This window comes from Lasiosphaeria miniovina, assembly GCF_030549165.1.
Source record: "Lasiosphaeria miniovina strain SMH2392-1A chromosome Unknown B0T26scaffold_3, whole genome shotgun sequence".
In the NCBI taxonomy this organism is placed as follows: Eukaryota; Fungi; Ascomycota; class Sordariomycetes; order Sordariales; family Lasiosphaeriaceae; genus Lasiosphaeria; species Lasiosphaeria miniovina.
The window spans coordinates 1,551,236-1,569,007 of NW_026848222.1; the positions used below are offsets into that span (position 1 = coordinate 1,551,236).

General features: G+C 53.5%; 3 protein-coding genes across 3 annotated transcripts; 1 reads left to right on the top strand and 2 right to left on the bottom strand.

Annotated features, from left to right (window-relative positions):
• Positions 1–1,060: 1,060 nt before the first annotated feature.
• On the top strand, positions 1,061–8,795 carry B0T26DRAFT_643921 (uncharacterized protein; the record flags this gene model as incomplete). The annotated part of the gene is made up of 6 exons (XM_060437584.1): positions 1,061–1,567; positions 1,633–2,236; positions 2,298–6,766; positions 6,860–7,240; positions 7,301–7,497; positions 8,738–8,795. 6 exons carry the CDS (start codon positions 1,061–1,063, stop codon positions 8,793–8,795), a joined length of 6,216 nt encoding a protein of 2,071 aa, XP_060297986.1.
• Positions 8,796–12,551: 3,756 nt separating this feature from the next.
• B0T26DRAFT_825227 (putative ethylene-forming enzyme) lies at positions 12,552–14,491 on the bottom strand. The gene is made up of 4 exons (XM_060447428.1): positions 13,487–14,491; positions 13,293–13,399; positions 13,096–13,227; positions 12,552–13,029 (listed from the first exon to the last, which is right to left on the bottom strand). The coding sequence occupies exons 1-4, from the start codon at positions 14,236–14,238 to the stop codon at positions 12,704–12,706; spliced, it is 1,317 nt and encodes a 438-aa protein (XP_060297987.1). The 5' UTR covers positions 14,239–14,491; the 3' UTR covers positions 12,552–12,703.
• Positions 14,492–15,834: 1,343 nt separating this feature from the next.
• B0T26DRAFT_701188 (uncharacterized protein) lies at positions 15,835–17,365 on the bottom strand. Its single transcript, XM_060441584.1, has one exon. It carries the CDS (start codon positions 17,032–17,034, stop codon positions 16,147–16,149), a length of 888 nt encoding a protein of 295 aa, XP_060297988.1. The 5' UTR covers positions 17,035–17,365; the 3' UTR covers positions 15,835–16,146.
• Positions 17,366–17,772: the final 407 nt, after the last annotated feature.

Here is a 17,772-nt window from a genome sequence, read left to right on the forward strand (position 1 = left end):
AAATCGGGTCATGGCTGGTTGCCTGGACCTCGAATTTCAGATTGCCTGTCCAGGCTCAGCTGGGTGCGAACAGGTGGGCGGCGTCGGGCGCGTCTCTTTTGGGAACAATACAGGCGCGTTAAATGAGTTTTATTGGGCAGCCGGACACTCCCGGGAGAGCCGCGACTCTTGGCACCTGCGGTATCCGGACAGAGTCAGTGCCCGTGGTTAGGAAGGGGCCACCAGGGGTACTGGACGCCAGAAATCACTTCTTAGGGAAGTAGCAACCTGGAACCCACGAGGGGCGAGACTCTGACAGACCGAAGAAGCTGGCACTTATCCCCCACACTTGCACACACCAATTTGTAGATCGCGGGAAATTGTGCGAAATGCAATGGCGCACATCTCGCGGAGATCTCGCGGTCAAGCGCCTAGTTGAACCCTCTCGCAGGGTGTGAGTTTGGCGATGGCCGAATTCCCACGCATCAACCCAGTCCAATTCCTGAGCTGAACTTCGAGCTGACTCAGCTATTGAACCAATCTCCAGGGTACCATCATTGTTCCGAGACAGATGCAGAAGCCCAAACAAAGCCATGATCGCCGATTTCAGCCAGACCCAGGCTTGGTGGCTTGATGCTGGTACCTGTGTTATGTACAAGCAGCACCACCAGCACGGTTCAAGCCATTCCCAATTATTATCGCGCCTCGACAACTGCCCATGCCATGCCGGTGCCCTACTATGACGGTTATATATACCGTCTCGAACGAGCCTGGCTAGGCTAGGCTATTAGGGCCGAAGCTTGTGCCGGTATTCCCTTCTCGCCCAGGTCTCCCCGGGGACGTCTTTTTCTCCTAATTCTCCAACTATGTTGGGCTTGCGAACTTCATTTACAAGTACGGCCCCTGTCTTCCACTTCTCGGTCTCCTCTCCCCGTTCCCCGTTCCCCCCTCCCCACCAGGTATCTAACACGCATGCTGTGGCTACCCAGGCAGGAGACTCCGGAAGCGCAGCTCGGGGTCGTCATCTATTGCTCCTAAAGTCGTTAACCAGGAAGCAGACGAATCATCAAGCCGATCAGCCATGGACACAATCCGAGCTGGACTGCACGAGTCGATGAATGGCCTGGCCGGGAAGGCCCACAAGCCCTCGGATGCTGTGAGCATCGCCGTCAGCACTGTCAGTGCTGCCAGTGACTCCGACGGCTCGACCAAGACGGCCCACGTCGTACGTGAAGATGAGACGCTCTCTTCAGTCACGGCCGTCTCACACAGCCAAAGCTCGACGGCTTCGATCCAAATCACCCGTCTCATTGACACCAGCCGAGCCATTCGAGGCCACATCTGCGGCTTTGAAGAATACAACGAGACCTTCTTCAAGTCCCTAGACCTGGAGTCTTATCTCGCGTGCATCTCGGACCACCGCCTCGTCCATATGCCCCCGCGCGGCAGCGACTGGGACCGCGTGCTCAAATCAGCCCAGTTCTTCGGCCTCCAGCTGTGGAGGCTGGGGTCTAAAGTCGACAGCTTCTGCTTCGGCGCCGAAGTCGCTTCCGTCACGGCCTTGGGAAGCACCCAGGTCTTGCTCGAGGTTCGTCGACGCGGCTTGCTGCACGGTTTACGTGGCAGTTTACAAAGACTGACTGGGACGTTTAGATTGGGCCTCGCCAAGCCAAAGCCCTCCTGCCAACCTTCAAGGCCCTGTATAAGCTGGCCATCCTCATATCCAACATCAGCCAGATCAACGACATCTTCTCCGGCCCGAGAGAGGTGAAGGAGGCCGTCGCTCACCTCTACTGCGACTTGGTCGAGTTGGTGGGCGACATTGCGGTTCTGTACCGGAAGAGGATCAGCAATCTGAAGCCGGGCGCCTCCGTCGTCCTCAACTTTGAAGCTTCTTTTGGGAGCGCCATGGCTGCCATTCTGAAGAGGCGAGACCAAGTCACTGCGAAGCTATGGTCACTCAAGCTCGGCAGTAGAGCCACTAGGCTCACCCTCGAGGCCATTCGACATCGACTAAAGCAAGATCGCTCGGCCCGGGGCGCCTTCTACGATCAGGTCTCGGACAGCGTAAAGCGCGCCGAGGGCACTTGCGAGTGGCTCAAAAGTCCCCTTGTCGAGTTCTTCAGAAGCCACGACAAGGCGCTGACAATCACGGGCGACATCGGTACCGGGAAGACCTTTCTTTCTGGGTGGATTGAAGAACGTTTGCAACGCCCCCTTGATCACGCTCAGCACTCAGCTTTGGCGTACAGTTTCCGTAAGTCTTCACCTCTCCATGCACCGTGCCTAGCCATGGGCTTTTAGCTGATCTCCCCCAGCCTTCGATTCTCCCGCCGGGTGCACTCCACTCGCATTCCTCAAGAGCATTTTGTTCCAGCTTCTAGAGAAGAACGTGGGTGACGTCGGCTTGTACGACAAGCTTGTTGCTGCGTTTGAGGCGTACGACAAGCACCACAGCACGGAAAAGCTCGAGTCTTCTCTCTGGACGGCCTTGGAGTCTGGGCTCCGGACGCTGAACAATCGCCTTGTCAACCTCGTTATTGTCGTGGATGGCTTCCACGACATTATTGGGCCACAGACCCCTTTAGACTTCCATAAGGCACTGCGTGGATGCATTGGGAAGTTCAAGACAATCCGCATGATCACCTTGTCCAAAGCCATCTCGCATCTGAGCGATGGCTGCAGGCATTTTATCATCACGCCTCAACACTTGCAAGTCGACATCAAGGCGTATTTCCGGCAGCGTTTTGCCGAGTTCCAGTGCTTTGGTCAGCTCAAGCCCGAAGCAAAGGAGAAAACTTTGCATGAGCTTTCTCTGAAAGCCAAATCATCCTTCATTTGGGCCTACCTTGTGGCTCAGTTGCTAGCAAAGGAGTCGCTGGCTTCTTCCCCTGAGGCCTTTTCCCAGGCCGCTCACCACGCCTCCACCAGCTCCGACGAGATCTTGAAGAAGCTTGTTGCCAGAATCTCTTTGAAGAACGACACCACCGAAGCATTGCTTTGCTTCATGCTCGCAGCCGACAGACCTCTGTCGGTTGCCGAGTTATCTGAGCTTTTGCGGGTCGACATCAAGGCTCGGCGTTTTGGAGTTGCCGTTGACGTCCCGAAGCACATCAAATCAGCTTGCAGTGATATTGTGGTCATCGAGAATGGTAGCGTTCACTTCAAGAGCAGGACAATCCGCACTTACATGCATGGTCTGATGGGCAAATCTTTGCCGGCGCCTCGAGATGCTCAACACCACTTGACCTTAGTCCTTCTTCTCTACTCCAAGCTTACGTTATCGGATGTCTCGGAGCCATCTTTTGACCTTCTTGGAGATACAGTCATGGATCAGAGCTTCCACTCTCACGCACTTCTATACTACGCTGTTCGACACTGGCAATCTCACTTTCGTGCGTCCAGCTTCTACGGAGCAAAGGGGGAGCTGGTTTTGACCAAGGACTTCCACGAAGTTTTCCCAGCCTCATGCCATTTCGCCCTCCTCGAACGGTCGAGCTGCTACCATAACCTGACCACACCGTCGCTGGTTGAGTTCCACGACTTCTCTCTAAAGGTTCGAGAGGCATGCTTTGGCCAGAAGCACATATCGGTTCTGCAGATCTTGATTATTCTCGGCAACATCCACATCACGGCTTCGGACACTCTCGTCGGGGCCAAATTCTTCTACAGAGCGGTGTCTGTAGGGAAGGTGATTTTGCCACAACTCAGTGCGGTTGTGGTGACATGCGCAAATTACTTCCTGCAATACACGGGGACCATCACCATCACGACGCGCACCGAGATTGTCACCTACCGGGAAGAAATGATCCTCTTCATGATTGAGATTTGTAAGGGCAAGCACGGAACATCTAGCGATCTGGTGATCAAATGGTACGAAGTGCTGGCCAAATTGTATGTTGACATCAAGGAAGAATTCCGAGCGACGTTGATCTACAAGGAGCTTTACGAGATCTATGTCGTTCGTTTCGGCAAAAAGTCGCCACAGGCTCGCCGCCTTACAGAGCATCTCGGAGGACTTAACATTGTCCTCAAAGGCGAAACGAAGACAGATGTCAAAGAGTATGCCGGGTTCTTGCTAGGGGCCACAGAAGATCTCAATATGGAAGACGAGCTAAGGATCTCCATCCTTCTCCGGCTTGCTCTATTTTACGAGTCTCAAAAGCAGTGGTACCTAGCCGAGAATCTATACATCAAGCTCTGGAGACATATCTCAGAGGTTTGCCGCATCAAAGCAACCATTGAGCTTCACATCACCAAGATCACCATCGCCGTTGAGTACGTTCGGTTTTTGCAAAGACTGAAGCGTACCTCAGAAGCCTGCAACATCCTGATCTGCCTTTGGGCCGAATATGAGCATCACAGCTTTGAAGAGAAGAAAATCATCGTCCTCATCAGGGAGGTTGGCGTCTTGTTCAAAGTGTGCGGCCTTCTTGACGTCGCCATTTCAATCTTGACCAAGGTCTGGGGCTGGTTCAGGGGCAAAGGCAAGGTAGACGACGAGGATGCGGTCCAGACTACTATATTGATTACAGAGGTCGTTGAAGAAATTATCCAGACCACAATGACCACCAAGACGACCAACACCACAACCACGGAGACTACCGAGACGGTTGTCAGGGAGATCTTCGAGACGCATCTCACGAGGTGCAAGAAGAGCAAGGCTGATGCCGTCTTCTTCAAGTCATGCGTCGCCCTCGCCAACCTCTACATCAAGCTCCAGAACTGGGCACATGCCGAGATTGTCATCAAGCAGACCCTGGAAATCACCTGGAAGGCTATCCTGACGGTAGAGGTCACCATCGAGACTACCGAACACTTCGCGTCGGAATGCATCTTGGTTGCCACTCGCCTGGCCGTATGCTACCACCAACAGAGGTTGTTCGATAAAGCCGAGAGCATCTACCTCCGAATCTTCCACGCGTGCCTTGCGTCCTTGCACTTGGAAGATGTCAGGATTGAAGAGACCCTTGCCGTGCTCATCAAGTTCTACGAGGAACACCATCGCCACGAGAAGGTCATTGAGGTCTATGTCGAGCTTCTTGCGAGGTACCGCAAACAACTCGGACACACCCACAAGCTGACCATCAAGGTGTTGTATGCCTTGGCTGCTCATTGCGAACTCTTGGGACGACACGGTGCGTATGACTATTACATCGAGATCGTCACAGTGCTCAACAAGCACAAGAAGCATTGCCATCATGATGCTTTCCAGGCAGCCGTGGTCTTGGTCAGGTACTACCATGAAAGGAAGTGCTGGACGGAACTCCAACACATCTGCCACGTTCTGTGGGAGACGTTTTTGCACCACCACAAGGAAGTCCACTTTTCAGAGGGGATCATCCAGCTCGTCTTTGAGAAGTATGTCTACGTACTAGAGTTTCACGCCAAGGTTGAGCTTTCTGTGCTTTACGACATGACAAAAAAGTTCCATGAGACGGTCACAGTTGTGTTCGGTGTCGCCGCGTCCATCGTGATCGTGGCGATGCTTTCCCTGGCCAAGATCTGCGAGCGGCACGAGAAGCATTACCAAGAGTCGATCACGATCTACGAGGAAGTCATCAAGCGCATCACTACGACCAAAACTACGACGACCACAACTACGGAGACTACAATCAACACCGTTAAAAAGCGTTTGTCGAAGGTTTATGTGACACTCATTACCTCTGGTTCTTCGAAGACGACTGTCACCGTCACGACAATCGAGCGAGCCATTGTCATTTGTCTCGAGTCGTATGCCCAGCTACGCATTGAGCTTGGATGCTGGCATGAGAAGACACTTTTCAAGCTGAAGGACGTCATCGTTTTGTACCAGAAGCTGGGAAGCAAGGAGTCACACGCAAAGATCATCGAATTACTGCAGGTTGCTATCATTGCCATTACGACAACCACGTGTGGCTCTTTGTCTCTTTACCATGCCGCAGCGACTCTTGCATCAATCTACATTACAGCCGGCCTTGCCAAGCAGGGCCTCGTGCTGGTGCGTCATCTGCGTCATCTGGTCATCTTTGGGGAAGATTTTGAGATCAGCACAGAGATCAAGGTCACTCTTGACACATCGTCTATCACCAAGGCCGCATTCGTCTTCCTCGTGTCATTTGAGCAGCGCATCACAGAAAAGATCGTCATGACGTTCTCGGAACTCATGGCCAGTACACTGCTCGAAATCTCTCTCTACGAGCAGTACAAGAAGGTCATCGAGATTGAGACGGATATTGAAATCGTGCTTCAGCACGGTTCCAGGCTACGGGCCTTCTGGGCCGAGCAAAGAGAGGATCATTTGCTCGCAGTTCTCGACAAAAAGCTATTTCACATCTTCAAGACCAAGTACTCGGCCTTCATAACGACACACGATGACTACACTCGCATCTTCTACCTTGCCTTATTAGCGTTTCTTGCAAAGGATGAGGCCAGGGTCGACTTTGCAGCGTTGGCATGCAAGTCTGGCAATGCCAAGGTAGCCGAGCTGCTTGAGTCAGGCGACTTCAAGAAAGCTCTAGAGGTTGCAAAGTGCACCTTCCACTTTGCCGACAAGCAGAAGTTCTACGGCAACTTGCAGCACGTTCGGTATGCTTACAGGCTAGCCGAGTTGATGGCTGGAATCGACGCCCGGAAGCCGACCGACGCCAAACTCTGGGCCGAGTTCCTCAAGCTCTCCAAGGAAATCACAAACGAGGCATTGGCCATTTTCAAGGCGAACGGCATTGACTTTGTGCGGTTGAGGTTTGAAGACCTGAGTGAGATTGTGCGCCTGCTCGGAAGTCAGCAGAACTACGGAGAACTCGAGGTACGTAGAGATTCATGTTCGACAAGTTCCCTTCCCCAAAAGAGCAGCATTGCTACATCTTTGACCACAGTATGCTGACAGTTACACTCACAGGCCCTCCTACTCAAGCTTTGGCAGTCGCGCGAAGTGCAAAAGACGTGGCATAGCGGCCGCGTCCTCAGCATCGGGAAACTGATGGTGCATGCCCACGTTGCCGCGAAAAATATCCCGGCGGCCATTGAGCTTGCAGACATCATGTGCTACAACTTGCGGCGCAGCCGTGGAGTGTTGGACCCGGTGACGGTCGAAATGTCACAGATGCTGGCAGCTCTGTATACATCCGACAACCGCGTCGGTCGGTCCATTGACGTTCACGAGCAAATCCTTCGCGAGATTGAAGCTGCTCTTCGCAAGCAAGGGCAAGGCCATGGCCACCACGAGAGAACCTACCAGGCTGCAGAAAATGGCGGCAGCACGAATGGCCATCAGCAAATTGTTGCCTTCAAGCCGAAATCTGAGGAGGATTTTGCAAAGACGGCGAGCTGGCAGCTCGAGCTGCTCAAGAGAGCCCATCTGCGACTTGGCGGCTGGACGAAATCTGAGCAAGAGTTCACGGAGCTCTATTCGCGCCTCGCAGCTCTCTTTAGCAACGGCGATCTGAAGGGCCCTAGTCCCGACACGTGGTCCAAGGCAGGCAACAAAGACAAGCCGGACGATATGATCGGCAAGTATGTCGGGCCAAGGGAGTGGGAGTGGTGGTTGGACAGCGATAATGAGATCTTTGGGAGCCGCAAAGCGGCAAATAGAAACGGAGTGGTTGAGAGCGGCAGCAAGTGGGGTGTCAACCACACTTGGGTCGCGAGTCAGCAGTGGCTCTTGTAGGCGCCGGCTCTGACGCAATGACGAAGATGTTGCTGGATGTTGGGTAATGAAGGGTTTGTTGTGTCGGGGCTGGGATAATTGTTGGGCGGTTGCTTTCTTTTATCTTCTTGTCGTTCACTTCCCTTGCTACGCCACGACGACACTGTCCTTGTCTTTTATTTTTATATACTTGTAACTTGTACGCTTTAATACAACTCTAATGCCGAGACTTTTACTACATCGGTTTTGCCAAGCACTGTTTTTGCATCTGCTATTCATCACAAGAAGGTTCGTAACAATGTTTTATTTGTGTTGTCTCCGATAAAGTGGACTCAGTCTATAAAGGTGGGGCTTGTTGCAATGACTCTGTGATTGGCTAGGTCTCATTAACAACACTGAGTTCAAATTGAGTCAGTGGGCGGCAACTTCAAAACGTCAATTGAGATCCATTTGACAGCTATCTAGGCAGGTGTGTAACTCTAGCTTGAGAGCCCGCCTTTGGACACCGCCTTACTCATTTAGTCCAGACTAAAACTAGTTCTAGAGGGTCCTGCCTCTTGAAACCACTCATTCAGGTATTCCTTTTTTTTCGACTAGACGATCCTGCCTCCCTCTGAGCTCTGTGCTTCCTGAGAGAGGCCTGCCCCTTGAAACCAGCTTGTTTGGGTAGTGTTTCTTTCGACTAAAGGACCCTGCCTCTCCAACTGGTGGTCCTGGGCTTACTGATTCATTGCGATTTGAGGGCCTGACTGTCTAGTCCAGGGCCTACCTTTTTAATAGGACCTGCCTTTTCTAGTTATTCGCAGAAATGTTTTGACTAATTTCCTCAGCGGCTACCCCCCCGGGGGTGGTGGTGCTGATCCTGATGCTGATGCTGTTGGTTTTGCTTTTGGATCCCTGAGCTTCACGGCAGCGGCAGCCTCGACAATCTCCCAGGGCTTCAAGACGATGCGGTTCAGCCTCATCCGGCCGTCCTCGTGGTCTGAGTTGCCGACAGGCGTCATCTCCTCCATCTTCCCCTTAATAGCGCGCAGCTCGGCATTGCTCCGGCCGAGATTGATGCTCTCCTCGGCCCTGTCGTGGAAGCTCTGCTCACATAGGCTAACCTTCTCCTCGGGCGTGTTGGCCTAGAACAGCATCTTCCACACGTTGGTCAGCACCGACTTGGCGAGGTTGGGCATCTGCGTGATGCCCGTGTACTTCCGGAAGCTCTCCACGCTAGTAGTAATGCTGTGTAGCCGCACGTTGTTGCTCTACTTCGCGCGGTCCTCGTCGCCCAGGAAGATCCACACGCCGATCTTGGAGTCGGCGGCCATGACCGCCGGCGTGGTGCCGTGCCTGCGCAGGATTAACTGCATCAGCAGCGACTCGCCGACGTTGAGCAGGAGCCGGAACTTGTCCACCATCCATATTAGCGTCACTTCGGAGATGGTGTTGCCCGGGTCGTCCGAGGCGCCGCCGACGCACGTGTGGAAGCCAGGAAAGAGGGTTGGTTGACTTTTGCGTAGGATCTGCCTCCGTAGATGGCGCAGGGGAAGTTTTGGCGGTGCTCCGACACGGCGCAGGCCGCCTTGTGGATGGTGTCCTGGTAGTCGATTTGCTCGGAAAGACGTGGGGTTGAGCGACGGGTCTTGCTGCCACTTGTAGATGCCCACGTCAACGATGAAGGACGCGAGCACACGAGCCGCGTAGGCGCCGCGCGAGAAGCCGAAGAAGAACACCCTGTCGGGGTTTGTTGCCTGGTGGCTCTAGTTCCACGTAGTGCATAATTACATAGCGGTAGAGATTGCGGATCATGTTGGGGAAGGCGGCGGCGAACATCAGGTCCTTGGTCTTGTGAAGATCCCTGTAGGACCCCAAGCCCGGCTGGTACAAGACGGCCTGATTTCGCTTGCCGTCGGCCGACTTGGGCTTAGAGATGCAAGACGTCTTGGCCACGTTGCTAATATTGTAAAGTTTCAGGTCACGGATCTAGTTATTCCTGTGCCGTGGATGCAGATGATATGATCCGTAAAGAGGCTAGCATCGCGCGAGCCCAGGTTGTACTCGTCTGCAGGCATGCTATAGATGGTATCGAACAAGACGTAGTAGCCGCCACGAAGCTTGGGCCGACCCGAAGTCGATAAATCCTGAGAGCTTGAGCGGGATGGCAGGCCGCGGATCGACACGGAGCTGGAGGCCATGGTGTCTGCCTGTCTGTCTGTCTATCTGTCTATCTATCTATCTGTCTTAGTAGGTGCCCAAGATGCTGATGACAAGTAACAATTATAGGTGCCACGTAAAGATTGGTTGATTGACAGTCATAGAGGGGAGGAGAATGGAGATTGTGAAGATGTAGTTTAGTCCCGTCTATAACAGCAGAGAGTTCCTCCGCCTTATAAGAGAGTCGGCCAGCTCAGTTAATTCAGAGCCTCGCAATCAATCAATCAACCCTTACCATTTGCATCCATCATAGTCATTCAACAGGCCAACAGGCCAACACACCAACACACCAACACACCAACAGCACGGTGACACGGGAGCGAATAGTTGCTAGGCCACGTTGATTGTTGGAGAGCGGAGCTATTTTTATTTTTCACCAATCCAACGCTGCAGGGTTTGGCGACAAAGGGGTGTCTGGGCCGCAAAATGGTAAACATTGTTGTCCTGGGTGTTGCCTCAGGTGGCTATTTTTATATTCCATGCCTTGGCAGCCTTGCCAATTGGCGGTACTTTGCGGCCCATTTGTTTCGGAATTGAGGGCAATTGATAATTACCTAGGAAGAAGTCAACTTTGGTTTTTATTTTTAGACGGATCATGATGAAACAAGTGCCTCAACTCTCGCCGTTGTTGTGTCGCCCGAGTCATGGCTGGGGCTTGAGGGGGAGGCCCAAAAGGGAAAACGGTCTATATGCCCGCCGTTACTGTGTCACAACTCGGTAGCCGAAGCCCAAAGGGGAGAAAAGTGTGCGAAGGGTGTCGCCTCCGATCTCGCAGTTCCGGGTGGGCCTCTCCTCTCCTGCGTCGCATAATTATTATAATATATGTCGCCGCATATTGACGTCGCCGCAGCTCAGCTCACACGAACTCCGCTTTGAACAAGAGTCGATACCGTGCCGGAGATGGGAGCCAGGAATAGATTGGACGTTTTTGTGTCTGTGTCTGTGTTTGTACCGGTCTGTCTGGTTGGGAGGGACGGGAAGGTGCCCGTTGGGCTGCTGCGCCATGCCTAATCGTGGTTGGCCCCGCGGCACCTGCCGCGCAGCTAGCTACTTAACTCTAGTAGCGCTCTTGCCTAAGGTAAGGTAGGTATCTAAGGTTCTTCTTCACCTTGCCTGTACTTAAGGTACTGTACTTGATCGAAGCAGATCCGCAGGATCATACCACATTACCTACCTAGGTAGGTATTCATGGTTCATGGGATGATGAAATCAAAGGCAGGCTGGCCGCGATAATGATGGGCCGAACCTCATCCTTATTTCTCCCTAAGTAAGATAATTGCCCAGGTAATTATCTATCAATTTAGTTATCTCTCCCGTGTCACGACACAACCAACATGGAACAGCCACCCATGTCCATCGCAACACGACCTTACCTTTTCATCAAGTTGAATTGTCCACGCCGCTTATCCCCCCCTCGCCTCTCGCGCTTTCTCCATCTTGATTACCTCTGAGGCCCCACCGTTCGATTGGTTCGCCCATCTCTCATCCATCCGCCTTCACTTTGAATTCCCTCTTTTCTCAAGACACATGAGCTGTGTGCAGCCCCGATAACCGCCCGATAAAAAGGGAGGGGGGGTGACACAGATATCAGAGACCACTACCTTAGTTATTATATATTTTAGATAATGAGGGCTAGTTCCCCTCGTATACTAGGTGGATCCAACAGTCATGTGTGTGCCTAGGCAGGTATTTAAAATAATTATATCCCGGAACCAACAACGTTGCAGTGTTGAAAGACTCGCCTGATTAGTTCCGACGCGGAGATAACACCCACCCACCTTCCTGCAAGGCGGAGACTAATTAATAACTGGAGAGAGAGAGCGAGAGAGAGACAGAGACAGAGACAACTGACACGGAGTAATAAACCATCTTACCCTCTCGGCTAGCTTTTCCCCATTTAACCTAGCGCAGACAGCGGTCCCCACGCGGAACCAAGTAACCCAGCCCAGACAGATCTCTCCGCTCCGCCCTATATATCTGGTATCACCACGCACAAGCTCTCTATCTGCCTCTCTGCCTCTTTGCCTCTCTCCCCATCTCGCCCTCCACCCATGCAGACTCAGATAAACAGACAAGACAACCCAGACTCGGACACGCAGGCTGGAACTCACGCGCGAGATCTGAGACCAGAGACCCGGCACGATCCATCATCCGGACCTGTCCTGCAAAACGTGATAGTTATCCTGGGCATTTGGACATGTGGGCACATGTAGGAGGGTTCCTGCAACGCGCAACGCTCTCCGTGTTACCGTCCAGCCCATGTCTCTCTTCCTCCCCCTCTTGCCCCCTCCACAAGTGTCTCAGCCCAGATCGGCTAAGACTCGAGGGTGAAAGAGGCTGAGAGCCGAGGTTGGTCCGCTTCTGTACGACGCCAGACAACGCCCCCTCTCCCCAGAGTTTCAGACTCTGTGGCTCTGGTCGCCTCTCGCAAAGCCCAAGCTCAATAACGTGCGCAGCAGATTCGGGCTGCTGCCGTTGCTTGGACACGAGTGAAACACGCGTGGGTCGAAGTCTCAGCACAGCACACAGCTTGCCGGGAGGACAGCCGAGGCGGTGAGCCTGGCTCTTTGTCTTTGCCAACGTCACCAATGACTAGTCTTTTTCGCCTAGCGTATCCCAACTTTCCATCACAGCATGCCAACCCAAAAAATGTGTTAACAAGGCTTGGCATTAGGCATATAGAGTTGGTTAGGTATATAGAGATCCGACTTTGAAACTAGGTAAATAGGTAAGACAACAAACAGCAACGCTAATGCACCTGACCAAAGCACTTACAACTTTGCAGTCCCGCTCAGACAGTCAGTCCCCGATAACGCCGATATCATGCCGTGTTCGAGCCACGGATACGAGACACACATACACTACTGACGCAATGCCCAAAACACAAAATAAAACCTACGATGCCGGGGCGGCCCCCATAGTGCGCATCTCCGGCGTCGATAGGAGACAGTATCTATCCTCTGCTATGAGACGCTTCGTCGTGACCCGATCGGGATAGTTGCGCATGAACATGTTGGTGAAGTGGGTTCCATAGTGAATGCCCTCCTGCTCCTTGCTCCGGCCGAGCCGCATGCCCCCAGAGACCTTGTCGAGAGGCTTCAAGACGGCTTGAAAGCTGGGCTCGTGGAAGTAGGCAAGCGCGAACCGTTCTCGCGTATTGAGGCCGACCTTGTGCGGTGTGGCGGTGAGAAAGTCGTTGGTGAGGTACTGCATCATATCTCCTGATATTCCCCTCTTAAGCATCAGCAGCTGCGAGGGCAAGGCATCTTCAAGCATGGTCCACATACCGAGAATTACAGTATGCACTCCTTCTACTGGAGGGATGTAGATCCAACCGTCGTCATCTTCCTTCAGACCAGCCGCACTCTTTTCCCAGTTTGCAAACCTCTCCCTCTGGTCGGGACGGCGAACGAAGAGACCTGACATGGCCCAATCGGTCAGCGTGTCTCAGGCATCATGCATCAGGGTCTCAGTTCCTGCTCACCTCCCACATCGTCTTGCGCAGAAATCACGAGCAGGCCGTAGTCTGTGTGAGAGCCAATGCCCCGACCCTCCTTGCCTTTGCCATTGGTGGCATTTCGCGGGGGAAATCTGAAAACCACAACGAGTGAGACATTGAACGGTCGGATGCGGGGCCCGTATCACGGCAGACACAAGAAGCTGGCTTGGGTGGCTTACCGGAGGACGCGTGTGTGGTGCCACCCATCGCGGGTGTAGCGTGTCAGGGATCCCGGCGATACCCCCAGGCCAAGCTCGGCGAGCTGGAGCAACCTCTCGCCCTCAGCGCCGAGGCTTTCATTGTAACGCACCATTGGCTCTTTCATGTCGACATCGGGCCAGGGGCAAGGACCATGGCACGGCCACTTCGCACGGACACGGGGATCCGACGGATCCAGGTCCCTGGTGATGGTAAAAATCTCCGAGTAGTCGGCAATGCCGTCTGTCACCTCCTCTCCCGACGCGATGTAGCCTGCGTAACTCTGCGAGTCAACACAGACCGCTTTCTCGCTGTGCTGCTTTCTGAAGAACTGACGACTGGCTAGTTTGGCGTCTTGCCAAAGCGACATGTGCTTGTCGCTCATAGCAATCTGGACAATGCCATCTTGGCGCCACGCTCTAACGAGAGCCTGGCCAAGTTTCACGTCGCCGGCCGTCCCCGTGACACGCTCCGGCAGTTTGAAGGTGTCGAGATTGGCGACTTGGGCCTTGAATCCGGGCGGCATCGTCTTGGCTAGACAGCCGTCAATGCTCGACGGGGGTCCACGCTCCCGGGACTTGAGTGTAGTGAGCTGGGCTGTCTTGGCATTGAACCCGAACGGCATAGCGATCCCAAAGAGTCCGGGGCCATGTGTCACTGTGCTCAGCATGGCTTTGCCACTCAGGGCCTGTCGGCCGAGGACTGGGATCGAACGAGGCAGAATGCTCTGCATCTTTGGTCTTGGAAATGTTCACAGTGGCGGCGGGCGTAACGGCGGCGTAGATCTGTCGTGTGTTGGAACAAGTACCAAGAGCTGCGGGTGAGCAGAGAATGTGCAGAGTACGGTGTGTGATGTTGGAGGAGGTTTTCTCCTTTTTATCCTGTCACAATCATCATTGTCCGCTTAGGTCGGCCTCTGTTCGGAGGCAACCACGGGGGATCCGTCCTATTAGATGCTGTCGTGTAGTTGCCATTGTGTCTTGAAGCAAAGATCCGGCATGCATAAGAAACTGTCCTGTTGGGATGTGTTAGATGCCTCCTTGCACCTGAAGCTACCGCTCCGGGTTGGGATATATCGGTGTGCCGCGTAACCATGCCCGCCAGTCTCGTCTAAACTTGCCAAACCGGCAGCATGCTCCCATCTCAGCTTGATCAGGTTGCTCGGGCTTTATTGGTGCTGCCGCACAACCAGAGACAACCTCTAAACCACCGGAATCGGACGCACGACTTGCGCAACTTGGGTTTTGATGGTCCCATTTCCGTCCTCGATAACTGCTTCCGGCCGCGACTTTGCCAAGCGAGACTACTTGCCGAATTCAGATCGGGCAATCAAGCGACTTCGTAAATGGTCGGCGGTACACAGCATGGGTAACGCAGGTGTTCTGTGCTAATGCTGAGTGTCGTCGCATGGCCGTCTGGCCATATAGTATTACAAAGCGTGCTCGAGGGACTGACTCCATGTTCTAGGCCCTCGCCAGGATAGCCTGCATATCACATATGTGTTTTGTTTACCCCTGGATTCTTAGCAAATCTGCAGTAGAAAGCGAATATGAGCGACTCTGGTCTGGTTCGGTAACTTCAGGTTGGTCGCGGAGGGATCACTGGACTCTTGGTGTGTCCCAAGCCCGGCCAGCAAGCTGCTGTTCCGCTGCTATCCTTCTGCTGTCCTGCCGCAGCCAGCGATTTGAAGACACGGAAATGGCCTGAGGAGGTTATCAAGGCTGGGCACACTTGAGGTTGTACGCTAGATACACTTTAGATTCCTGTTTTTGGCCTGCGGAGTCATCATCGTCATGCCATACCTATCCGATTGCAGGATCACCTCCCGTGGCGAGGCAGCCAAGGCGACCGTCAGAAAGGTCGATGGCGCCATTGTCGGTAGCGGCAGCACGATGCCTCTTTCGTTTAGCCCTCGTCTCCCTTGGCCATGCATCGGTATGCGCGGCATTTGGAGCACAAAGCCGCATCTCGATAGAAAGCCATCATCGAGATGCGATGCTTGCCTCTTCAGGCGCTCTCAATTTCCAATCAGCAGCTCCGTTCACATTCCGAGTCGGTCATGCAATGTCGTAAGGAATCTTAAGGCTGATGCTCAAGCTGTCGGGCTCAAAAGTTGCCTAGAGCCAGTTCGTCAATCAGCCCTTCCCTCCTCAGTCGATCATCCTTCTTGCCTGGAAGAGCAGTTGCGTCAGCTTGGTTGTGGTCGGCTGATTGTGACCGAAATCGGGGAAGGTTGGGATCAGCAATGGGCAGGAGCGAAGGGTGGGTGTGTTCAACTTCTAGTGTGGGAACTTGGACTTGGAAGCAATAACTTGGGCAGAGGGGATGCGGAATGTTCTTTCTATTTTTTAACCAAGAAAGATTTAAAAAATCTACCTATGCGGTGATCGTACATGATGAGATGATCCCATGCCAAGGTCCCGAGCAGACTTCTGCTGCCAACGCTTTCCAGCTCTTGGTCCGCGTTTTTCCGGTCAATTCCGGGCTCATTAGAAATTAGCCCCATGCCATGCAGTGTATTATTGTTGGTCATTGAGCCTTGACCAAGGCCTTGTTCCTCCTCTGCAATAAAAGTAGGGAAAACATGTAGGAAAGAAAAAAATGGGAGAGGACACATGCGCATGCCCACACGCGTACACGATCATGCAAGACGCCAAGGTCTGGGCCGAGAAGAGCGGCGCACAAGGGTAGTCCCGTTCCACGGAGGATATGTCGTGTGCCAAAGGCCGTCGTCGAAACTTGAGCTGCTGCTGGTACTGATGCTAAATGCCGTGGTGGTGGGAACGGGTTCGGGAAATGTGGTGAATGGCGTAACAGACAGAGATGTCGTCTGCGAAACTAAGAGCGCACCACTTGAAGAGGTCGTAGCGGGAATTGAGGTTGGCGTTGTTGTTGGAGTTGTTGTTGGAGTTATTGGCGTAGTTGTTGTTGGCGTAGTTGTTATTGGCGTTGTTGTTGGCGTTGGCGTAGATGTTGGTGTAGATGTTGTGGATAATATCGTAGAGCTTGATGACGAGACCGTCTCCAACTGCACCTTTGATGTGGCGGGTAGCAACGATGATGTTGATAGAGGCTCCTGGCGGGTGACAGTGGTGGTAGTTGTTGGTTGTGGCTTGATGTCGACGACCGACACCGTTTTGGTGACAACGAGAGTGTCTGTGATGTGGTCGGTAGTTTTTGGTGGCGACGACACATAGATTGTCTCTAGAGACGTCTTTGGCGGAGGAGTCTCGATCACGGTTTTTACCACAGTGAATGAGCCGCCCGATCCATTTCCTGAGCCTGAACCTGAGCCCGAGCCCGAACTACCGGACCCGCCAGAATTTCCCGAGCCCCCGGAGCCGGAGCCGGAGCCGGAGCCGGAACCGGAACTGGAGCCCCCTCCGTTTATGGGGACAACCGAGTATGTTGCTCTCGGCGCCAAGACGACTGTTCGCGGCAACCGAGGCTCAATCAATGGTAAAGAGTGACAAGGTGCGAGAATGGCAGCAACTGCAAAAAGCAACGAGGCAAGCTCGTTGAGGCGCATCGTGGACAGCTTGCCCTGGTCGAGCCGAGATGCGCGACGCGCAACAGAAGCGGCTCAGGGGAATCCCAAAGAGTGACCACGGCAAGGCTTCTTGACCCGGGCCGGCTGCAGAGAAAATCGCAAAGTGGACCAGATGAGGGTGGAGGAATTACGAAATGCCAAACCTTGGAATGCGATTCTCCGTCTATTTAGCACTCGAAAGGCATGCCATAATGCAGATGGCTGGCCGAGGACGAGAGGGGCTTGCTTGCACGACTCTGAGACCGACCGAAATTGAGGTGGTTGATGTTTCCAGCCGGGCGGTTGAGGCGGCGGGCGTCGGCGTTAGCTCCAGTGCCCCAATTTCCCCCAGCCACCCCGATTGCGATCCCTAGGGGCATCCCGTCGTCGCATGCGCAAGAGGCGGGCGATAACCCCAATTGCACTTCAATCCCCTTTGCGCCCAGCGAACATTATTGGTCTTCGCACAAAAAAGACTTCTAGCATCACGGACGGTGGTTAATTCGCGAGATGGACTAAATTAGCAAAGCTTGGAACCTAAAGTGCTCCGTATCTTCCTGGTGACTGAGCTTCTATTGGTGCACGGCGATCTGGCAGTTTGAAAGACAGGGGTTTGGCAGCTGGCGGGACCTGAGCACGACTTAAGTTGCGCTTGAGTGCGTCAACAGCTTCCATGTGCGGCACATCGTGTTCCCATCGCGCAGCAGGATCTAAAAACATGGGAGGCCTGCTGGCTTC

Coding starts and splice junctions, on each gene's coding strand:
- B0T26DRAFT_825227 (XM_060447428.1), bottom strand. CDS start 14,238: ATGCAGAGCATTCTGCCTCGTTCGATCCCAGTCCTCGGCCGACAGGCC. Junction 13,400..13,486: donor CACCACACACGCGTCCTCCG/GTAAGCCACCCA, acceptor TGTGGTTTTCAG/ATTTCCCCCGCGAAATGCCA. Junction 13,228..13,292: donor TGCGCAAGACGATGTGGGAG/GTGAGCAGGAAC, acceptor GGGCCATGTCAG/GTCTCTTCGTTCGCCGTCCC.
- B0T26DRAFT_701188 (XM_060441584.1), bottom strand. CDS start 17,034: ATGCGCCTCAACGAGCTTGCCTCGTTGCTTTTTGCAGTTGCTGCCATT.